Below are 23,503 nucleotides of genomic sequence, written 5' to 3'. Positions count from 1 at the left end.
AACCATTCAATTTTATACCAGAGAGTTTTAACTTAAATCTGATTCTCTATTACACCAAACTTCACAAACTTTATACTTTACAAATTATTGTTTGTTCCTTGTAGTAATGCTGAGTCCCTTTGCACCCCTGCTCACAGCTTCTGTCTCCAAATAATTTTTAAGATGGTGGGATTTCTTTCACACCGTCCCCCTCCTGTTTTTATTTATTAAATTATTATTACTATTATTATTAAACAATATCCCATTCCAGGCGCCCCCTCTCTGCCTGCGGAAAGGTTTTTAAGGACAGTTAGTTCACTTTAGCGGTCTATCAGTAGACTGCTGTCTCTGCCACCTGAATTTCAATTTCTTAATTTACAGCCCAAATAAAACAGAATGGAGCGGGATCTGGGCTGCTCTCTATATGGGGTTGGCCTTATCAAGCGTGAAGTTTGGCGCATTGCAAACCTATTCAAGTGATTATCTGTTGAGGACCTCTCGAGCCATCTCCATCTCTGCAGCGGACTGATAAGACAGCTGTTTCTCTAGCGCTCGTCTCTCCGGGCCTCAGTCGTCTTCTGATACAAACTCCGCCTTTGTCACTGTGCCCGGTGCCGTCACTTGTTCTGTGGGGCAGGAGTTTGATCTAACACACGTGTGTGTGTGTGTGTGGGGGGAGTGTGAGTGTGTGTAAGAGCAGAGGAGGGAGGAAGGAAGTGGGGAGGGCCAGGAGAATGAGGAAGGGAGGAGGGAAAGAGGGTTGGGGACCGGAGGGAGCTGGGGGAGGGCGGCGTGCGGAGCGCTCTGGATCGCTCTGATTGACTGGTCGCTCAGCCGGTTTTATTATTTCAAATTAGAACTGCATCGCTCACAAGTGGAAACATAAATCTTCAGTATAAGAAAGAGCCTCGGAGCATTGGAAGCAGAAAAACCGTTTCTTCCCAGGACCGCGTAAAGAGGCCGGTGAAGAGACTGATTGCCACCAGCTGAGACAAATGGTTTCCCTTAACTTTGGAAACTGCTATTTTTAATAACTTGTATTAATTTTGCATGAGATGTAACGACTCCAGGAGAAAGCTTAGAGAAGGCTGTTAGCATCCCCGAATGAGATGGACACGAGGCTCTGATTTGCCCTTACTCACTTCCAGGTTTTCTTCCCACACCTTCTGTCGCCTGAACGTTCTAGCTCCCCCTTTGCGAGGTCAGGAAAGACGCGAGTTTATCCTCCTCAAAGTTGCTACTGAGTAAAAGAGGGGAGGAAAATAAATCTGAGGATATTCGTGAGAGAGTTTACATAAATGATCGTGAATCCGAAGCTGCAAATATATTTTTCCGAGACACTATGGGGCACATGCAACAGATCTTAGTTTGAATATATGCAGGCAAAGCATCTAAAGGATAATGAACCTCATATAAATTTTGCCTGGAAAAAAAAAGTGGGGAAGGAGAACAATCTAGGCTGTTCTCAGAGATTCACAGCGACACTGCATTACTTTTTTGCCTTTTTAACGTTTAAATAAACAGTTAAACGTGTCTTTAAGTATAAATAGTAACCTCAGGATTTAAGGGATATTCTCCTTCAGTCGGCTCTCTTTTTAGATTTCCCCTTGGTACAAGAGTTTAAAGGCAAAATGTAAAAAGAAAGTAAAAGATGTTTGTGATTCTGCTTGCTGCCGCCCCTGGCACTGTCCCTAATGGAAAGTGCTATATTAAGAGTCTTTGCAAAATAGTCTCGGAAGTCACTTCCTTCGGTTAAAGACTTTGCCCCCTTTGCCTGGTGGAAAGACGAGAGACAAACTGGGTGGAGGGGAGCAAGGGCTAGCGACTAGGCGACTAGGCATCTTTTTTGTTTGTATTTTGTTGTTGCTGCGATTCTCAGGGGAATTTGGAGGATATACACTCTGGAGGAGGTTTAGCAGACCTTTTGAAGGCTACTTGGATTTGCATTTATTTTGCATGACTATTTTCATGAAAGGCAGGCGCACCTGGGCAAAGTAAGAGTGAAGGGTGTATTGTGAGTTCCGGGCTCAAAACCTTCCTGACAGTTTGTCAAGGCGGCCGTATCCTAAGGAAAGCCAGCCTAATTCAAAATAAATGTGTTTCAACGGAGCAGGACAGTCTCTTCCTCAAAGTCTGTGGAAGGAAAGATTTCCAAGAAATGCAGTTTCCTTATCTCACAGAGAAGGTACAGAAAACACTGATCAGGCTTTGCAAACTTTTAGGCGGAGGGGCGGGGCGAGGGTGGAGATTGGAGTTAATCTTCTTGTCTCTGTCCATGGTGCTAATTCCTGCCTCATTCTCTTGCCCAGTTATGATGGTCTGAACTCCGGTAGGTATCAATTTTCTCGACATCACCCCCCCCTCCCCCCCCCCCCCCCCCCCCCCCGGTTTCTAAGCTGCGGAAGGAAACTTGACATGCTACTTTAAGAAGAATAAATCAAAGCGTAAACGGCAATTGTATGATATCTATATTTCTCACACAGGCACTAAACTATTACATTTCCAACATTATGAACCAGAAAACCCCCAACCACCCAATAAACGAACAATGACAAATATTTTTATTCATGAGAGGGTATAATGTTTGGAACTACCGCCCTAAACTAAACAATGTAAACTCACTTACATAGCTTAACTGTTTTATTTACTTTTTAAAAAAGGGCCCTTTCTCACGAAATGTCAAAATCAACCCCCTCCACCTAGAAGGACTAGATAAGAGAGTTATTATAAAAGACATTGCCTACAATAGCTAATGAACATTTCTGTGAAAAAGATTGTCCTTTTATAATGAAATTTAGTAAAATAATTAGTTAAATTCCCTGCTTTATCGGCATTGGGAACTAATCTTTTTACAACTTTCTCCATACCAAACTTTTCTCTAAACTCTCAGGACTCCCTCCATCTCCCCTCTCTCTGATGCAGTTCAAATAATGCCAAGGATTTTGGAGATAATACGACTTAATCATAACTCAAACTTATTTTTCATACTTTTTTCATTACAAGTTCAGGTGTGGTGGATAATTATTTAACCTAACTATGAATGAAGGGTTCTATGGGACTGATTATATTTCTGCTTTATCCAGAGTGTGATATTTTTTGCACATATGTATGCTAGCATGCTAAGACAACAGGAGTTTCAAAATGAAAGCTACATCCAGGTATCACTTGTTCTAAAATGGCTGTTTTTATTTTTGAAGTTGGAAAAGTCTTGTTACGTATGGTATATTTATCCATATAAAAGTTTTTAAATTAAAAATATCTCTTGTATTGAGAAAGTAAACTAGTATTTTAAAATATTTTCAATTTCTTGAGTAATTTTAACTCCATGTACCTACATAGAAAAGACATGTTAAAAATGACAATGTTTTAGAAGATGTTTGTTCCTCTACTCAAACTAGGAAAAAAAAAAAGCAAAAACGTGGAATTTACAGATTTTAAAATTTGGCACTTGAATGGACACATTTACCACATTTACTATGCAGTTTCTTTACACAAGATACATTTTAGATTTTCATCACCTTCCAGCTTACCTTCCCCCATCCTTTTGGAAAATATACCATTGTAACTGACACATTTTTCTTGTAAATACAAAAATGCACCAATAAATAAAGTATTAGTATACACCCAGTTAAAAGGCACTCATGTAATTATGAATTTTCTTTAAAGTGCTGAGAATATTATATTAAACACGCGCAACAATCCAATAATAAGAGCGTCCTAACAAGGAGAAAAGACAATTCACTATATAGTAAGTCTGATTAAATTAAACATCATTATTCTTTTGCCCAAATTATGGTATCTTTTACTTTATGAGCTATTTCTCCTGAGCTGGGTATGGAGGCTGGCAGCAGGAGGTTGAAGGAGAGTGACAACAAACTCAGTCTTGCAACTGTTTCTTCATATAATGTTTATTCTAGATGAGGTGAGATATTTCCGTTTTTTCCTTAATTTGTCCTTCCCTCACTCCCATGACTCCATTTCTTCAAACTTGTTTTCTTCTTGCCATGAGTTCCATTCTGTTCTAGAGAGTGTTAAATTCAAATTAGGACCCCAGGGGTTACTATGATATAAAAGAGTGGGGGTGGGGTTTAGGGCATGATAATTATTAAGGATAATTATGAGATAATACGTAGATTCAGGCCTTCTTTCCCAATCCTCAATTATTGTCATGCTAAATAATAGAACTCAGACATTAGTTATAGGGACTACAAGGGCAATAAAAACAAACAGGTCTTCTGTTCTTTGTTATTAATCATTCTTCTACACTTAAGGACAGTCTCAAGAAAAATGGATTTACTTTACTTCTCAGTACCAAGTCATTTTGCTCAGGGACCATCTGTCCCTTTTCCCCCCATCTCGGCCCCACCCTCCTGCAATCTCTAACTCTTACCTGTGCCTTTTCTTTCTGGCATTTTCAAAGAATGGCGACTTATACCAAATAAAGAGGGAAAGGAATTACTTTCAAAAGGCATGTGCCTCTGGAGAAGATATATCACATCATTTGCGCAAGAAATAGAAGTACTGTCTAGGAAGTTGGCGCTATCTTTCAAGATTGAAAGAAGAAATTATGACCGGAAAAGAACGTAGGTCAAGTGAATACTGTCTCTACTTATTCATCAAGGCTATCTTGAGAGCCATACATTCATGCAGAAGAAGAAATAAATACCATAAATAACACTGTACTTCAGCCTCTTTAATGTTCATCTATACTGTCTTCATCTATAAAGCAGAAACGTTGACAGCATCTGGTCTACTGGTTAAACTTTCTAAATCCGCAGAGAAAGAGCCCTGATAAAGGCTCCACTATCTTTACTGTCAGCAATAATACATGTGTGGCCAAGAACTGTACTGCCAGCAAATGCAGAGGAGTGGTGGCTTGTTCTGATTTTATACACAGCTGCTCTTTTTGAGAGACATACACCTCAAAATGAAGGACTTTAGCTCTACTCAGTATCTCTTTTCCTGGATAGGATGTTTATCCTACACTCATCTATCCTAACATGAATCCTAACTCAAACAGTACAGCTTTATTTCAAAGCAATTCTGACTTCATTCTTATCCTAAAAGGGCGCTTAAAACAACAACAACACAAAAAACACAAAAAACCAAGAGATCTGCAACCAGCCCTTAAAAAAAAAAAGAAATTGCCCAATATCCAACACAGAATACTGGAACACAAATCGAAAAAGGCATGCGGGGAAGTAAGGGATGTACATTCATTCCTTTCACTCAGATCAAAGAGAGGGAGCTCTTAATGACTCATACATACCGGGCAGAGAATTTAACATTATAAAGAGACATGCCATATTTGCGGCTGTGATGACAAAAGCAATAACTCGGAAGCAGAAAGATTTAAGAGGTAAGGAGATCGTGCCATATCGCAAACTCTTGATAGTACAGTTCCAACCCTCCCACGTTGCTCTCTCCTCATCTCCTTTTGCCTCTTGCATTTCCCTTCGCCGCCAGTGCTCTGTGTGTACCTCTCCGCACAACTTACCTTGAAACGGGACTCCATTGAGTTCTCGAGAATGACACCAGCTGTTACCCAATCGTATTACGCGGCCTCGCCTGGGCGGCCTCAATTGAAGCATCTGAACCAATCAGGATCCTGAGGGAGATGAGCAAGTTGCGTTGTGGCACGGTTCGGCGTATACTTCCGCGCGTGCTGCCCGGGATAGGAGCCTGGCAGAGCAGCTGCACACACGGCAGTGCGGAGGCAGAGAAGGGGTTGGTGATACGGTGCTATAAATCTGTGGTCCAGTCCACCTCCCTTTTAAGAAGTCCTCCCCCCTTATTTCTGTTCTCACTTAGAGATGCAGCTGCTTACTCCTGTAGCGACCTACTAAAAAAGCAACAAGGAGAAAGACATCGTCTTTTTGAAAAAACGTTCTTTCGTCTGTTTTCTTTGTTCCTTCGTTTGTTTTTCTTGCCCCTTTTTGTTTAGTTGAACGGCAATAGGAGGGTAGTCTCTCCGTCTTCTTAATTTCTCTTTTTTAAGTTTCCCCTCCCCTTTCATATATATATATATATATATATATATTTTTTTTTTTTTTTTTTGGTGCCATTTCTTTTAGTGTTGGACTTTGGGGTCGAAAGCATTTCTTTTTATTTGCTTCTTTTAAGCCGAGCACAGTTTAGGTTTCGTGCTGTCTTAAGAGAATTATCCAGCAGCTTCTTGCTCATCCTTATTGGGAGAACTGCACCGTTACTTTAAAAAACACACATACACAAAAACCTAAAGGGAGAAAGGTAAGTTTCGGTTTGGTTTCTTTAATCATTAGTTGCAGCGATGCGCTGGCAAACCCAGAAAACCTGTAAGTGAGCGGAATACAGAATATGAAGTTAATTGCACATGTTTGTTTCATTTCAAAGCTATTGCTCTGCTTTTTAATTCTAGAGAGGTAGACCGTGGACGCATGCTTAACGTTCTGAATAATCGCAAATGTCAATGGCTGAAACTTAAGTGGTAAATGTGAGCACGGTAGGGCAGGGGTACAATGGGAGACTAGATTTTGAGCGAGCCTCCGGTTGAGGTTGGAAGTTCATTTCCTGAGAAGAGATGTATAACTTGGGTGTTGGGGGATGCATGACTCTACTTTCGCAAACCAACCGAATGACCCGAGAGTCTTGAGGAGCATGAAGGGGAATCAGAAGACTGGATTTGCACATTGAACTAGCGAAAATCCCAGGCTTAATTGCATTAACCAGATAGCATGTGCGGGGGGAATAGGCTTGCCAGATGGAACTTAGAAGCTGCACCAACCAGCGAGTTGTAGTTGTCTGAAAAAAAGTACATGCAGCCTGAAGGCTGGGGTTGAACTGGAGCTGGGTGGTTAGAAGCTGTCCAAACTCATCACTGACTGCTAGGTGTGCGAGCTCTAAAACACGGACGCTTATTATGTATTATCGTAAATCTATTAAAAAATAAAAGATAGCTTATTTAGGGCCGAATTCTTAATCTTATACCAGATATGAGATTCCCTTTGTTCAGAAAAGCGTAAATAAGATCCTTGGAGCTGTGTCTGTGAAGTGGCGGCTTCTTAGGAGCCTCGTTGTGTGGGCTCCGGCAAGTGAATTCCAAGCCCTGTCCTTGGTCCTACGCAGCTGACTTCGCCTTCGGGACGAGGGGAACCCCTTCGCAGCCTTGAGGCTTTGCAGCCACCCCAGTAACCGGCTTGGCCACGTATCCCTTTCTGCTACCCTCCTCCTTACCGCCCCCCTTCCTAGCTATTGTTAAACTGAAGCCGGGAGAAAGATGGTTGGGGATGAGACGCTGGGCAGACACATGCTTCATTTTAACTTTTGTGCTAGTGCAGGGTTTAGGAGAAACCAGCCCGCTTTCTACTGTGAAAAGGAGGGTCCCGGGTAGATGTGGTAAAGGGGGCGGATGTTCTCGGGGCGGGGAGGGGAGAGCGGGTGGTGAGGGTGGTGATGGAACGAGGTGCAGGTTTCGCCTAAGAGAAGTTTAAATTACTGGTACGAAAGGGTGTGGGTGAGTGTGTGCGTGAGGGCGACGGTGTGGTACAGGAGAGGCAGAGGACCGTGAGAAGGTACAAGCCGGTTGGGATTAATTTCTCACTGCTCTCCACCCACCCACCCTCAGGGTTGGAAAAACCAATGTACGTCCAGCCTCTCCCGGACTTGACTTGGCCATTTCGGGGGCGGTGGGTGCTGGGGGTGGCAGGATGACTGTGCCCACCATGGTAGCCCGCGGCGGACAGAACCTTGCGTGGCCATTGTTGCTTAATTTATGCCCAGCACGTTGCTAGTATCCACCTATATCACGTCTGTAAAGAATTAATACGAGAGCTACACAACTGTGACAAACTGGTGGCTGGATATGTTCCCCGTTGTCCATTTTTGGGTACGGGTTGGAGAAACTGTCGAGACTTGGTATCTTCTCTCATAATTACCAGCTGCAGATCTGGCTTTATTGTGGCAAGGGTGGGAGAAATAGTCAACCATTTAGTATTTACTCAACACCGCTGGGCGGGTATGGATGTCTCAATACTTTCTCCCCGAAATCCACGGGTTCTTCCCCCTCCCCCACAAACACTCGGTTGGTTAAAATCCTAAACCTTCATGCCTTCTCTCCACTCCTATTTCTTACACCCTTCCTCTGCTGGATGGTGGGGGTGGGAAGGAGATGGAGATGTTGTATTTCCCAGGCCTAAACCATCAACTGCAACCTATAAAATGTAGGCTTAAATTGTGGGGGAGATAAGAGTGCAGAGTAGACAGTACTGACTGAAGAAATTAGTTTCCTAATTAGAAATCAGTTCCTAATTGTCAGAAAAATGTTGTGTGTTTTGGGTAACAGGAAGGTAGGAAATTTGTTGGGGCCTTTAAGGCTTCCTAGGAAAATGGCTTCTTAAATGGGATATCTGAGAGATTTGGAAGAACAAATGTATCTGCAAAAAAGAAAATGTTGGGGGTTTCAGAGGTGTCTTTTATGGGATTTAAAATTTTTAAAAACCATCACCCTTAGATAGTTATTGGTATCATTCTTTGAGTGTGTCATATATCTGGCACTACCGGGCTCTCCTCTCCTCTTTTAACCAAGTGCTTGGTCACCCCACATATAAAGCTAGCCTGTTCTGGAGATACATGTGAAAATCCAATGTTTGCAGACTGAAATGGTTTAGAAGACTTGGGGAACTCTGTCGTGAGAGAGGCTTCCCATAACTTCAAAGAAGTCAGCTTCAGGAAGTAGGGCTAGGGCATTCTGAGAGTTTCAGACTTGGGTTGGCAAACTTGGTAGGTAGATTTTCCTCTACAGTTTGGGACAGGCATTCCTAGATTGCTTATACCTAGGTCCACGAGGCTGTTTGAGCGAGTTTTCCCAGAAGCCCCTATAAAGTCAATTAAGGTCATTTAATTGCAAAATCGGATTTGGGGTGACAACAAATGTTGATATGGAATCAATTAGCTATTTCTGGTGTCTCCATTCTGGGTCCCACAAACTGAGGAATGGCCTATCTCCATTTCGATTGTGGTTGAGCCTTCTACTATGCCTAATTGACATCGCCCAAGAGGGCAAGTGTGCCGCCAACCCCACTCCTGCCCTGGGTTACAGGAGTCGTCCTCCTCCTCCGTACCTTCCCCCGCCCCGCCCGTCGCATGGGGGCGGGGAGCGCTGGGCGCCCTTAGCGGACCTTGCTGCATCAAACCCGCATCGTGCCCTTGAAGCTGTAACCTCTGTCACATTCTTGCAGCGACTCAGTCGCCCACTGCTCAGTTCCTTTTTCATACCTCCTGCGATTTCAGGTAGGTGTGACAGGTGATATTTTTTAAGGTAGTGGGTTAGGGAGAAAGGTTAAAACGGAAGCCTTTACAATAAAAAACAAAAATAAAACAAAACACACCCAAAACCCTACACGACAGGTGCTATAGTAATTAAGCTGCTGGGCAGGTGTAAAAAGTGCTCGGGTTGTGTGGCTCCGGGGTGGGTTTTGATTCCCAGTCCTGGGGCCAGATCTGAGGACATGCACAGGTTTTTCTGGGGAAAAGCGATTGAGCCAGGCAAAGGGGCGGGCGGAGGCAACAGAGAGACAGGACGCCCCTTCGGTGAAGAGTTGGCCATTTCAGGGCTTTCGGGACTTTCGGGGGGGGGGGGGGGTCGGTTAAAAGGATGTGGCTAGCGTCAGGAGCTTGCATAGTCGGTTACAGGATTTCCTATCTTGCGTTTGAAGCAGTGTATAGCACCCCGCACAGGTACTCCGGGCTTGTATGAATGTCAAATTCCATCTGGAAAGGCAGGAAGGGACAGCGGGGGCTAAGACTTTAGTTTTCCGCGGAAAGATAGGACACTTTGGCTGTGAAGTAGAAGAGGGGCGGCTTTTAACTCTGGATAATATGTATGTATGTATGCATGTATGTATGTAGCGCATATGTGTGTGGAAGTGGTGTGTGTGTCTTATACACATATATCAAAGTAACCCTCGCTCGAGCCATTCTAGCTTCGCGTTAGCGCCGGGAACCTCAGGGTTTGCAAACTTGCACCTGGAATTGGCCGCCTTTGGGCGCGCGACCCTCTCTGCGCGCACCCGGGGAGCCAGGTTCGAATCGGAAGTCAAGGGACGAAGCAGAGCGGTAGTAGCTCCGAGTCTCCCCGCAGGAACAGACCCGCGAGGCGGCCGGGTAGAGCACGCGCCGGCTGCAGCAGCGGTGGCCACGGCGCCGCGAACTCGCCGCCGGCCCCGCCTCCTGGCGCCTTTCCAAGCAAGCCCCTCCTCCCCGCCGCGCTACAAACGGCGGGACCGCGGCGCTCGGGCGTCACTGAGGCAGCAGCCGGCCGGGTGAGGAGGGCGGTCGCCGGCGGGGCGCGGGTGGGGCGGGGGTTCCGCCGGGTTCCTGTCCGCCTTCCCGCCACCGCCTCTCCGCGGAGCCTCCCCGGAGTGCCTGCGCCGCGGCTGTGCTGACGGCAGGCGTCGTGAGCCGTAGTAGCTGCAGCTCCGAGTAGCAGGCAAGTGCGGGGGGCGTAGGGGTGGGGGTAGGGGCGCCGCAGCGCGGCCCTCCGCGCCTTGCCCGTGGCGCTTTTTGGGCGCTGAGGCCAAGGGCTGTGCGCGCCGCCGCGGCGCCGTGCGGGGTTCGGCCTCTGCTGCTCGGCGGGAGCGCTTGTCTGGGTTCAGGGAGGGAACGCTGGTGGGGGCGGCAGAGGTTGTGCACGCGAAGTTCCTAGAGCTCGGCCCCTTGCGGCGGGAGTGGAGAGAATTGGGCGCCTCGGACGGTGGCACCGCCCCTCCTGTGGGCACAAGCCGGTTGGGGGTGGCGGGAGCGGAGCCGGGCTATTCGCGCCAGGCAGCGTGCACGGGCGTGGACGTGCCTGGGTATCGCCGCGTGTAGCGTGAGAAGGGATCTGCGCCGAGACGCAGGTGAGTGTATTGGAGGGAAAGTGGGGGAGGGGGCTTTTCTAGAAAAAGGGCAAGATTCCTGTGGTGGACTGGCCAACTCCTCTTTGTCAGAGGTTGTGTGCTTGGGGTTTTCCAGCCGAACACACCGGGGTGGAGTCTGGTGCGTGCCCACTTGGAACGGCGCCTCCTTGCGAACGATTTTTGCGAAGAGCCCAGGGCATCTTGTGACCTGCAGAGGTCAAGCTCTGTGCGGAGGTGGCGTGGAGCTTGGGCGCTACCGGCAGAAGCAAAGGTGATTATTCCGGTAGTTATCTTCCTTCTGCGGTATTGGGTGAGGCCCAGTGCAGCCGCGCGAGAGCTCGCGGTCGCATCCCGGGTTTGCGCGCTAGCGGTGTGTGCTGCGCGGGAAGCGCCGGGCGGGCCGCGGGGTGAGGCAAGGAGGCTTTGCTTCGCTTGCAGTGGTTGCTGTAGCTGCGCCTTCAGCTGGGCTGGGAAGGCAGTCCAGCTGTAGCGCCCATGCACAAACGTGCACGGTGAGGTGGAGCCGCTCGGAACAGCATCGGTTCATTGGCAGGTGCTCCTCCAGTGGCCGTGACAATGACCAGCCAACGGAGTCTTTCCACGGTATTTCCTAAAAGCCTGCCATCCCTGAAGGGTCCGAGCGCAGCCCTTGCCTCTGCAAGTGAACTACTAAGTTGTAGCTGTCCAGGTAGTCATTTAAAATTGTGTGCTTTTAAAAAGGCATGATAATCGTACCATCTTCACATCTGAAAATGTGGAGAATTTATGACCGGTTATCCACTCTCCTTTATCCTTTCCCAAAAGAACGCGTTTCACAATGCCAAAATATAGTACTTCCCGTAAGGACAAAAGAGCTTTTGAAATTTAATTTTTTGGTTTTCCTTATCTAAATTTTGTCTTCATAAAAATGTAATTCACCTCTCAAATTCCGGGCAAATAAATTCAGTTAAAATTTCTAGAATACCAGTTGGGGTGTAATTTCCCCATCCTTTTAAGTAAAATCAGTTTATTTGAAATACTGTTCAGTTGCCCTTGAGGACAGTTTTCTCAGGTTTTCTTTCCCCAGAGTCGTTCAAATTTCCCATTTGTGCTAAGGTCCTGCTTTCTTGCGGAAGCTGACCTGGAGTCACCATTTTGGTGACGGGAGGTTTAGCTTCCCTGGATCTACTATCTCAAATGGATCTTTGGGTATAGAATTGGTGACTATTTTCCTAGATGGATCTGTACGTTACTGCATTTGTTTTCATCCTGTTATTTATAGGAGGTTTGTAGGAATGTTGACTTAACACAGTTCAGGTTGAGGGGCATACTTAGGGGTAGTACCCTTGGAAGTTAGTTGGGAGGAGAGGGGTGAAGAAAACATCTTTTTCTGAAAGAAAAAAGCTAGAATGGGATGAAATTAGATTATGAAGAAACACGTTATATCCAGTTTATGTGATTCTTCTGCTTTTTTTCTCCTTAAGAGAATATTTATTTTTGTGCTCCTGTGATTAGATCTGGCCCCTTTTTGTGCATTCGGCTAATTTTGTGCTGCCACCTTTTGGGGAATGAGGTTTGTTTTTGTTTGTGTGTTTGTTTTTCCTGTGAGCCTTGGGGATTTAAATGTTCCCTCCACCTCCAGCCCCCTTGCCTTTAGGTGTTTCCTCTGCTGTGTAGTGTATGCAATGAGGAATCACGTCAAATCAGCTGTTTTAAGCTGCACACACTTTCCCCATGGTTGAAGAGAATTTTAGTGTTAGGATATTCTCCTTTCGTAGGACAGGTACCCATTGCTGCTCAGTGTCTGCCAGGCCTTCTAGTTATTTACTTTGGAACCTTTATGATATTTTTAAATCATAAGAAAAAAAAAAAACACAAAAAACCTGTCTTTCTCTTCTCTTCTAGAAGCAAGTCCCAAGTTTTCTGTAAGGACACAACAAAGCCATCCAGAATACCCCGACTTCTCTTCTAAGCTGGGATCAAACTTTTCCTCTTCCCTGGAAGACTTAAAAACAAAACCTGTGACGTTTTCTAGGCGTTAGCATGGTCATGGCACAGGAGCACCGCAGTGGCAAATCACCCTTAATGTTTCTTTTCCCCCAAGGGAATGGATGCTCTGAAATAGCTTCTTATCAAGACTGACTTTACCTTTTGCCTTTTTGATCGCTTATGTGTTTGGAAGGGTCAGTTCTTTTGCTTGCATTTGAAGTTTTATTAAACCTACTGCCTCTCCACATTCATATTGCCACCTTTATTACCTATAATTGTTAATTTGTAAATGAGAGAGTCTAGAAATACGTGGTACTTGCCTGGTCAGGTGTTTTTTTTTTGTGGCATGTGGTGGGGGGTTATGTAGGTGGGGTGGTATGGGACCATGGTGGTGTGCCACCCTGTGGAAAACTTGGCCATAGCAGTCCGCCCTAGCTCTTTTTGTTTCCTTGGATACTCAGCTGGACAGGCCAGTAATCATAGTAAGCTACCATAATTATGTTTCTCTATTTAAAAAACTTAAAAAAAAATACATATATATATATATATATATATACACACATATATAATTTAGAGCATGGGTATTTGGTTAGAGGCAGGATGGTCTTTATGGGCCAGAGACCTGTGCATTCTTTACAGTCCCTTCCATCCCCACCCCCTGCTGTCTCCGTCATCTTGGAATTCTTAAAAAACATTTTTTGAACAGGGGTCTCCCACATATTCCTTGTGCACAGGGTACCACAGATGTTAGCTGATTCTGGTTAGAAGCTTTCTCACTTGCTAATATTTAGCTGCCAGTACTGCGGCTTTATGCTGATATATAGAACTGTTTGAAATTGGAGGCTTTATGCACTGGTGATGCCATACCCAAATTCTTGAGTTAGTTCTATAGAGGACATAAAACTCAGATCTTCGTTGACTTGCTTAGGCTGGTTTCATTTTACAGATGGCAAAGTCCTGGTTACTCACAGGACTCACATACTGTAGTGTAATGCCAGATCCACCTTTTTGTATGTTTCTAATTTGGAAAAAACATAGTGTATTTATTTGGTACTATATGGCTATAGCACTAGCTGATTTTTCTCTCTGGATTTAAGGTAATATAAATCTGCTAAACAGAAACAGGGAGCTTGAGCTTGAAAGACAGTATTTGTTTTAAGGCTTCTGTGTGTTCTTCAAAGATACACATTTTGTTATGGTTTCAGTAGTATTGGTAACTTTTGGAATCTTAACCAAAAATGGAAGTAGTATAGTAAAATTTCATATAGATTTTATGGAGTATTTGGGAAATTTGTCACAAACAAGAAATTAATCGATTTGTCTTTAGTATATCTGATATGTACCATAATTTTCATTTTAGTAAGGTCATTTTTTTAAAAAGATGATTTTTGGTATCTCTAGCCTAATGGCCCATTTTATAAAACAGAACAAAAGGGAATTCTTGGGTGAGCAAGACTGTTAGTTGCATTCTCATAGGTATTCTCTCCTTTAATATCAATGCTAAGTTTCTAGAGAGCCATCTATATAAAAATACTGTTTTGGGTAACGGTGTTATCTTCACAGAACTTTGGAATAGTCTTTGAATGCTTCAGTCTTATTGGAACTCCCAGCTGATATTTTCTTTTGCATGTTGCTGAATAGTTTTGTGTGATGAGAGATGAGAGGTTTTCCTTGTAAGAAATCTTGCAAGGAGGGCTGGGAGCTATGGGAAGGAGTGGAATAGGTAAAATAAGCCAGAATGTCACAGGAATTGGTGGCACTGAGTTAAAACCAAACGAATTTGGTGGCTGTTTTATTAACAGGAAATAACATTTTTATTTTTAACATGCAGTTTCCTAGTCGCATCTGTATTACTGATTTCCATTTATGTCATTGTGAAATGATTAACAAATAGCTTTGACAGGCTGAAGCCCCCTTGCCACTTTAAAAAATTCTCTTTTGTAAAAGCTTGATGGTTTTTTGCAATAGTCTTATTTATGGTGAAAGTTATAGTAAAGCAGTTGTTTTTTGTTTTTTGTGTTTTTTTTTAAGCATTTTGAAGGTCTTGCTTTAGTATCAAGTAAGTTTTGAATGCTAGGTTGCAGAAACTATACATTTTTGCCCTTGTCCTATCTAATAGTGATAGGTTAATACCAGGTGTTTTTCCTTGACTTAAAAAAGGAGTCTGTCTTATAAAAAGAAAACATTCTCTATGACTAGCTTTTTTCCCTCTCCTTGGGTGATGCCATTCAGATCCGTTCTTGTCTGCTGTCGAGTTAATAGTGGGCCTTTAGCTTTCATCAAACATGGATTGTAAGCTTGCTATGTCTCCTGGTTTGCTTTAAAATCTGCTTAGTTTTTGTAAACAAATATTACATGTGTAAGGTCATCTTGTGAGCACTGTGCTGCCAGTTTAGCTGCTGAGCTGTCTTGCCTAAGTGGGTTTTGTCACTTGGGTTGAAATTCTTAATTTAGCAGTGTCAGGTGGAAAATACTAGGCTGAAAATCTGAAGTTTCAGTCTTCTAATTTTGGCTCAGTTACCTATGTCCTCGGTTTTTTAACCTTTCTTTGCGTATAAAACCTCACCCTTTCTGTCTCAAGGACAGGGTGAAGATCAGCAGACTGAAGCAAGAGATTTTTTGGCAGTAAAATTACAGTGTTTATTGAATTGGAGAGGTGGTAATAGGTGACACTTGTAGATTAGTTTTATATATTCGACCTTCAGTGTGCTATTACAAACCATTGTTTTTAGTGCAAAATATTTTTTTATGTACCATCATGTAATATATGCTTCTGGCATGGAGGAAAAGAAAAATCCCAAATTGTGGATCTTTTGGGAGAGTTATGACTGAACATTTCAGTATGGAAATAGATGTATTTATATGTGATGTTTAAAATGTATTTTTCCTTGAAAATAGAAAATAGTGCTAAAAGATTACATATGAGACTATGAGAATTTAACCAATTTACATTCCAGGAATGTATATTTCCAGTTCTATTTTTTAAAAAAATTTATTGTAGCATAACATAAAATTCCCATTTTTACCACTTTAAAGTATACATGTTAGTGGTGTTAATAATTACGTTCACAATGTTGTACCACCATCTTCACCATCTATTACCAAAACTTTTCCTTTGCCTGAACAGAAAATTCTGTACCAATTAAGCATTAACTCCCCATTCAGGAATATGCATTTCCTAATTTAAGTTTTCCATATTTCTTTAAAGAGAAATCACAATTTTTAATTTAAACATTTACCTTAAATTAATCTGTTCATATTTTCCAGATACGAATTTTTAATCTCTTATCAAGGATCTATTCCTATAAAACGCAAAATAGTGTTTACATTTTTTTTTTCCTGCTCATTTCAGCACCTCTTACCAACCCAAGTGAAAAGTCATTGATGGATGTCCTGTCAAGTAAGTTATTGGAAATTGCTCACTTCTGTCCAGCTTTTAAAGTACGTTTAATGCTTTTTTTTTTTGTTCTTTAGGCATCGCTTTTATATATTACAAGTGTAAGAGGTATTTCTCAAAGCAAATAAATCATAGTGTATGTGAAAATAAATTTAGTGAATTGGGAAGGTGGCGAGATCTAATGGCACTTGACACTGAGTTTTCAAAAGTGAAACTTTTCTATTTCATTGATGTTGCTTCTATACTGGAGGTACCTCTGGTGACTGTGAGGTTCACCTACCTTCATTGCAGAGCTACCCAGAACGTTTTAAATATACAGAGTTTACATAGACTGAGCAAGTTTTTGTAGCCTATTCCCAGGTGTGGCCTATTTCTGTATGAGTATATACCCCCAGCTGATACTTACTGATTCCTGGTTTAATTTTTAAACTGTTAGGGTCCCTTCTGGCCTCTGGTGGTAAATGACTTGGAGATTTTTTTCCGAATCCCAGTCATCAGTGCTTTGGGCTTTTATCTCTTTCTTGCCTTTGCAGGAACTTCAACTACCCTGAGCCTTGCTGTCCTCTTTGTACTAACCCTCTGACCCTTAGCTACCTGTCTGTGCCTGTCTTGTGCTAGCATTACTTCTAGCAGGGCAGTTCAGGCTCAGGTTCCACCTACTTATCTGTCCCCCAGTTATCTTATCTGCCTGCACTTTTGCATTAACTCTTAAGCCTACAGTTTACTCACTGAAGAATATCTCCTGTGACCAAGTGAATTGCTATTATTAGATGAAGAATGGGAGAAACTGGTTTCAGTGGCCAAGTAGTTTCTGCCACAGGTTCAGACTGGTGCATATGACCTGTGGCTGTTTCTGTCACAGGCCCAAATGGCGGGTACGACCTGTGGCTGTTTCATTTGGCCTAAACAGTGTTTCATAAAATTGTGAATTGCTGATTTAGGTGTTGGGAAATATAAAGATCTAGATCCATATTTCTTGCCTTTTGAAAAACTGGGAGGGTGGAGCAACACAGCCCACATTCGTCAACTGGCTTGGCATGGTCTTAATTGCCCCCTTTCCATGGAGTATGGTTTCACATGGCAACAAGTTACTGCCTTAGCTGTTGACATTTTAGTTGTCATTCTAATGCTGCAGTCTCTAAAGTCAAGGTAATAAAAAGGTTTAACTCAAATGTGAAGACCAGAGCAGTAGTTCTGAAGATTTTATAGTCTTCTGATTTTCTTTGTTTGCAAATAATGTTTGAATTGTGTTAGATTGCTCCTTACAAATTTAAATCTTCTTGTTCCTTCTACTTAAATTAGAGAAGTCTTGCCTTGACCTTCTCCTTCTTGAACCCCTGCATGCAAGACAATTTCTCTTTCATTTACAAGATGTGCTTGCAATAGCTTATCTTACCTTTTTTTCACTCCCAACCCTGGGATTTTAGACCTGCCCTTATTGGGAGCCTGGATTTCTCCTTGCTGGTTGCCTACTTCTGTTTGCTCAGATGATCTGGTATCAGCAGAACGTACTTGGTGCTGTGAAAACTAATAGGATCTTGTGAGTTGTTTAAAAGAGGCCGGTGCCCACCTGACCTCGTTTCTGATGGTGTCAGCTTAGAAAAGGCATTCTCCCATCACATTTCTGTAAAAAAATAATAATTAAAAAAGAACTGATGTGAGAAGCCGGTAGGAGTAAGGTTTTTATGTGTTATTCTCCTCTCATCCCCCCCCCCCCTTATTTTTTTTTCTGTCTTCAGTCTTTTCTCCCCGTCTCTGGAAACCACAGGGCAGCTTTAGCAAAGCTTTCTTCCATGCATGCAGTAGAGCAAGCTGATGGACCTGCAGCATTAGAAAGAGGCTCCACATGTCATGTTTGGACCAATGATGCAATTTCATTTTACAATAAGGAGGGTGGATATTATGGGTCTACTCCTGAGCATAATAGGACTATTTGAATAGCAGAGAGCAACTTTGGTGTGTGTTAATGTCTAGTGAGATGAATACAGATGAATGCTAAGTAGGTAGAAAATGTCATTGTAGAGGCTTCCTTTTGGTGACTTTAAACACTTACATTTCTAGTTAACTTTTTGTTCAGCTTGGCAAACAGATAAGAAGATCTGTTTTATCAAACCAGCATTCATGTAGCTTCTGCGTAAGGAACAATGCCTATAAAACCCTGCACTCCTGGCAGCCACTTGAGCTAGGCCAGTCATTATGATGAATCAGAATGTGTCCCTGTATTGATCATCTTAGCAAAACCCTTCAGAATAATAGGAGCTTAATGCTGGTAGTTTTAAAAATTGGCACAGTTGAAAGCCCAGTCAAAATTTTTAGATATTTTGGGTGTTTGAGTAGAAGTGTGCACTCATTTTGAAAAAGTAATGTAGAATTAACTTTGTGCATATGTATTTTTTTAAAATTACTGTAGATAAGTTATTTTTAAGAGGCACTTAAAAAGAACTCTTGGTGCCGAGTATCTTCCATGATTAGATGATTCTTTTAGATGAATATGTTGCTTATTTTTAATGCTCCCTGGATTCTTGTTGAGGAGCCTCCAGGATGTCTTAGTTACTGGGTGGGGGTGGGCAATTGAGAATCTCAAAAACAAGCACTATTTTCTCTCTCTAAAGGTTGGGGAATCATTGAAGTGGAGCTTCTGTTGTGTGAAAATAATAGTTTTGCTGTATGTGGACTGGTGGTTAACTTGGAGTCTTAACCTTTTCCAAATTCATCCAAAGGTTGTTTTTATATTTCATTAAAGGATTTAAAAACAGTGTCTTTACATTTTTATATCGGAACTATGCTCAGAAGCCTGGAAGGTTGTATATTATTTCACATTTACACATTATTATTAAGTGCTAGGTACTGAGAGTTTTGAAGATTTTTAGGAAAGCATTCTTGTCCTTTTATTCCTTGGTTTGTCTCCTTGAGAAGATGAGGTGGGAAATAATTTAAAAGATGTCACAAGGATCCCTCTCCTTCATTCCCTACTCCACCTTCCCAAAAGTTTAGTAGTAGAAACCAAGTGCTTTAAGAATTAGAGAAGATACATATTTCTGTAGTCTGGGCATAACAAGAGATCAGGCCAGGTTGCTGCATGTTGCTTTGGGGGACAAAGGTACGACTTTTCTTGATAAATTTTGTCATATTTTTATTTGCTTTGTTTTTGTGTGTCCCCTCTGCCTCCCTCCTTCCCCATGCCATTTTTTTTTTCTGTCTTCTGTGTTATGGGTAACGGTTTTCCAGGAGCCCAATCACAGGTGAAGAATATGTAGTGTCACATCTCCCAAGTTTAGGTTGTGGCTGGAGTGAGATGCTATTGGTATTATCTTAATTTGGCTGTTGTCCTGAAAAGATTGGATCATAGGCATGTTTGTGTAACTGCTTGAAGCTCCAGCCTTTCTTCCAGAGTTATTTTCTCTTCACAGCATTATGTGCTAACAGCTTCCTCTGGGTATGTTTCTTTTTCAGTACACTTGGGAAAAAGTCATAAAGATTATAATGACAGGTCAGAAGCTGGGATGCTTTTAAGAGCAATGAGCTATACTTTCTTCTGAGTCTTCCTCATTCCTAAGACCATATCCTTCAGGGACATGGGTTCAAACTTCTGAAAGGCAAGTGAATAACCTACATGCTGCTTCATCTCCTTGGTTTTCTGGAGAGACTTATTCCTTCTATTGGAATTGGCTGTTTGGGAATATTCTGTTTTATTGCTTTTGGGGTTTTTTTTAAGGATTGAGCTATAGGCATTGTTTTGTGGACCATTAGGGAGAGGAGTTTGATTTCATGGTGAATAATAATACTTTGTAATCTAGAAAGGAAGAGTGAAGGGATCTGTTTTGTACTTTTATGATGCTTCTAAAGTAACATCTTTTCTAAGTTATTGCCTCTGAAGGGTGTGATGAGAGTAAGAAATTTTGTATTTGATAGATTGGTAGTGTTTTAGAAGGGAGGAGTAGAGAGCTGCCTGTTTGTAGTCACTGATGTGTACTTAGCTTTTAGCAGGACATAAAACTATGCGGAATTGTTTATTGAAGGTCGTGAGCCACCCAGAATGATGAAACCAGGAAAGGTGAGCATTTATTGTAGTAACAGTGATGATGCCCAGTGTTTCTGTTCTTATGGAACCTTACAACAGCTCCTTAGGATAATCATTTTAAGGTGAGGAAATGAGACTCAGAGGTCAAGTGGTTTGCCCAAGGATGCAGCTTCCTAAGGGGGAAGCAGGACCCAAATCTCTGACCTCTGTTTCAGTACCTTTTTCTAAGGACTCCAGAATAATATTCTTTATATCTCTGGTAGTTATTTCTCCTGGCTGTAATTGAAGGTAGCTAATTACAGAGAAACAGGTCAAAGTGGCAGCTCAACCTTGATGCTGGGAGAATGTCTTACTTCTGCCATTATAGGTGAGTGCTTTGTGATAAAATGGGGAGATCCTGGCAGCAAGTGAGATCTCTAGGCTTTGGTTCCTCAGTGTTGGTGATTGTGGTAACCTTGAGGTATATGTTTGTGTTTTGTTTTTGTTTTTTTTTAAAATAACTTTACTCAGGTATCTGTACTTTGGGTGGGAACCAGGAGGGCAAGATGGGAGGGTGTGCTCCCTCCCAGCAGAATGCCTACAACTTGTTTTACAGCGACAAGATGCTAACCTTGCATTATTTTTGATCTGTGACCAGGTGACTCCTGGAAGCAATTTCATCACAGACTCATATCATAAACTGATGCCACCTGGCAGTCTTGACTTGCAGGATTACTTTTTTGGAACCATATGAAATATGGATTGGTTATTTTCTGTAAGCAAGCAAATAGAGATATTGTCTTCAAACTTATTTCAGGATGCTGTTAGAATCAAGAAAAAAAGATTGAAATGCTGAATCTTTTGTTCCAGGTAAAAGTGGCATTCAGATAACCCTACGTCATTGTAGTAGAGGTTCTTTAAGGGCTCTCCTTTAACCTTGTTAAATTTTTTAAACCAGTGCTTTTAGATATACTGCTTTTGTTCTGAGAAAAAATCACAGGTCAAGTATTCAGTAGGATCTATTATGTTCAAACTTGAATCACCAGATATCCAACCCGTTTTAGATTGTACTTGATTTATCTTGTTTCTCCAACTTAACTGGCAGAAAACTTGGTTGGGAGTGGATGGGGAGAATACAAGTTCAAGATGATCTTTTTGTTCTTTCCTAGAAAGGGAGCATCTGTCTTGTTCATTACTTCACATCTAATACCTAGTGTAAGATAAGCTTTTGTAGAAATTCAAGAAATATTTGTTAAAACCGCTTAACCTCTCAAAGATTAGAATAGAGATAATAAAATTGAGGAAAAGTGAGAATTCATTATTTAAAAATAATAAGAGATTGTCCTTTTTGTTTTATTTGCATCTGCAGATACACCCTGAATAATTAGTGATCTTATTAGACTTGAAATCACTACCAGGAAGTTTTAGCAAAATAATTGCTTTAACTAAGCCACATTTTCCCAAGTCTTGGCTATGCAATTTTTACATTATATTTGATTCTCATAAATATGTCCACTTAATGTCAATCCATGATATCTTAATTGAGAAGTTGAAGTAGCTGCAAGCAGACTTATTCTTTGATTTCTTTTGTTTGTATATTTTACTTCTTCTAGACTATAAATATTATCTTTGCTGTTGTAAAGATATTGTAAACCTGAAAAAATAAAATCATTCAATTATTGTCTCTACATATGTCAAGCAGGTGCCTTTGGTATAAAACTGGCATAACAGACTATAGAACAGTGAGTAGAGCACAGCGGTCAGGTGGGATGCACTGAGGATGCTCAGTACTGTTCAGCCATAATTTAGGACATCACAAGATGAAGCAGAGATTTAGATAGTTCTTGAGAATTTAAAGCCAAGTCTCTTTTTACATCATCGCATCTTAGGGGGACATTGTAGTCTCAAATCTTGACTAATGAAATATGCTTTTCTTTAATTTTTTTTTTGTAATTTGATGTGGACTACCAATGATTTTATAGAGTATAATGTTTTTATAGTTTTCCTTTTCTCTAAGGAATTTAGAAACAAAGAGATTCAGAGACTTGTTGTCAAGTCTTAGGCTCTATTTTATTTGAAAATCTCCTTAAGGTGTTTTACAGATTCCCTTTATCAATAAGGGATTTTTCGTTACGACCAGCATTTCATTTTCTTCCTCATTCCCTGTGATTATTGCCTGTTTGCTATAGGGTCCCTACCTTCATAGAATTTTAAGTTTTATGGTTTGTCCTGCTTTGCCTCCTGACTATTCATGTTTTGCTGTCTTTTTGATTGCTTATCCATTCTTTTTTTTTTCTTTTTTTGATTGTTGATGAAACATTTTGTCTTAATATGTGAACATTTCATGGTTGCCTGGATAAAAGTTCATTTATTTAGTGAATATTTGCATTCATGGTATATGCCACACACTAGCTTAGGTATTCAGGATATAGCTGCTAACATGATATGGTCCCTGCTGACGTGAAACTTAGCTTATTGGAGGAGACACATAACATTCTACAAATTATTATTTATAATTGTGACTTGTGCTTTTAAGGAGTGGGGTTCTTAATGAAGTATGGGGATACTCTGGCAGTTCATTGATTAATTTTATCTTCCCTCCCACTTACCCTCTTCTCTGCTTTATTTACAAAAAGGCAAGTCTTTCAGCATTTAATTTTATATGCATTAAGAGTATTCATGTAGAAAGGGGTCATAAAATTTAACTCCATTCTCCTTGATAAATCCATGGTGAACTTGGAATCCTGGAGCTGATCCCTGCTATAGTTTACATACCATGATAAATCTGGCCTTTTTTTTTTTTTTTTTTTTAAAGCTGATAAACACATCTTACTGTTCTTTTAAGAACAACTTAATTAGGCAGCTTTTACACCAAAAACTATGCCATGAATACGAGTTCAGCAATTAAATCTGCATTTTCTTCACCTGTGACCTTGAAAACATGTTCTCCGTATCTGATTTTAAAGATAATTTGTCATTATTTTTTTTTAATAACACAGTATATTGATTGAAGTGGTAAAAAATTAGAGGAATGCATATTAGGCCTTTTGCTTGGCTTAAAGGACTTAACCAGTCTATCCCAAATCGTAATGTGCTGTTGATTGAATTATTTGTTTAGTTTATGAATAACCTTTTATAGAACCCCCTCTCTTTGCCAGATGACACTTAATCCCATTCTTCACAATACTTTATTCCTCCCAATATTTATTTAAATTTAAACTGTAGAGAAATAAATACCATGTTAATTTGGAGTTGTCTTTAAAACTGTTGGCCTGAGAGAGGCTT

The 23,503-nt window shown here is 41.6% G+C and overlaps 1 protein-coding gene across 37 annotated transcripts in view; it reads left to right on the top strand.

Annotated features, from left to right (window-relative positions):
- Positions 1-5,655: 5,655 nt before the first annotated feature.
- ELAVL2 (ELAV like RNA binding protein 2) overlaps positions 5,656-23,503 on the top strand; it is a 137,470-nt gene continuing 119,622 nt past the window's right edge. For 4 of the 37 annotated variants that reach the window (XM_058301945.1, XM_071216787.1, XM_071216777.1 and 1 more), the window contains exons 1-2: positions 10,769-10,853; positions 16,174-16,221. In XM_058301945.1, coding sequence (XP_058157928.1) covers positions 16,210-16,221 — 12 coding nt within the window. In that variant the 5' untranslated portion in view covers positions 10,769-10,853; positions 16,174-16,209. Of the gene's footprint in view, positions 6,229-10,073; positions 10,854-11,199; positions 11,542-12,737; positions 13,016-16,173; positions 16,222-23,503 lie in introns of those variants that run through there. The other 33 variants (XM_071216793.1, XM_071216779.1, XM_071216782.1 and 30 more) reach the window with 29 other exon arrangements.

This window comes from Dasypus novemcinctus, chromosome 8 (assembly GCF_030445035.2).
Source record: "Dasypus novemcinctus isolate mDasNov1 chromosome 8, mDasNov1.1.hap2, whole genome shotgun sequence".
Lineage (NCBI taxonomy): Eukaryota > Metazoa > Chordata > Mammalia > Cingulata > Dasypodidae > Dasypus > Dasypus novemcinctus.
This window is presented reverse-complemented; position numbering and strand designations above follow the sequence as displayed.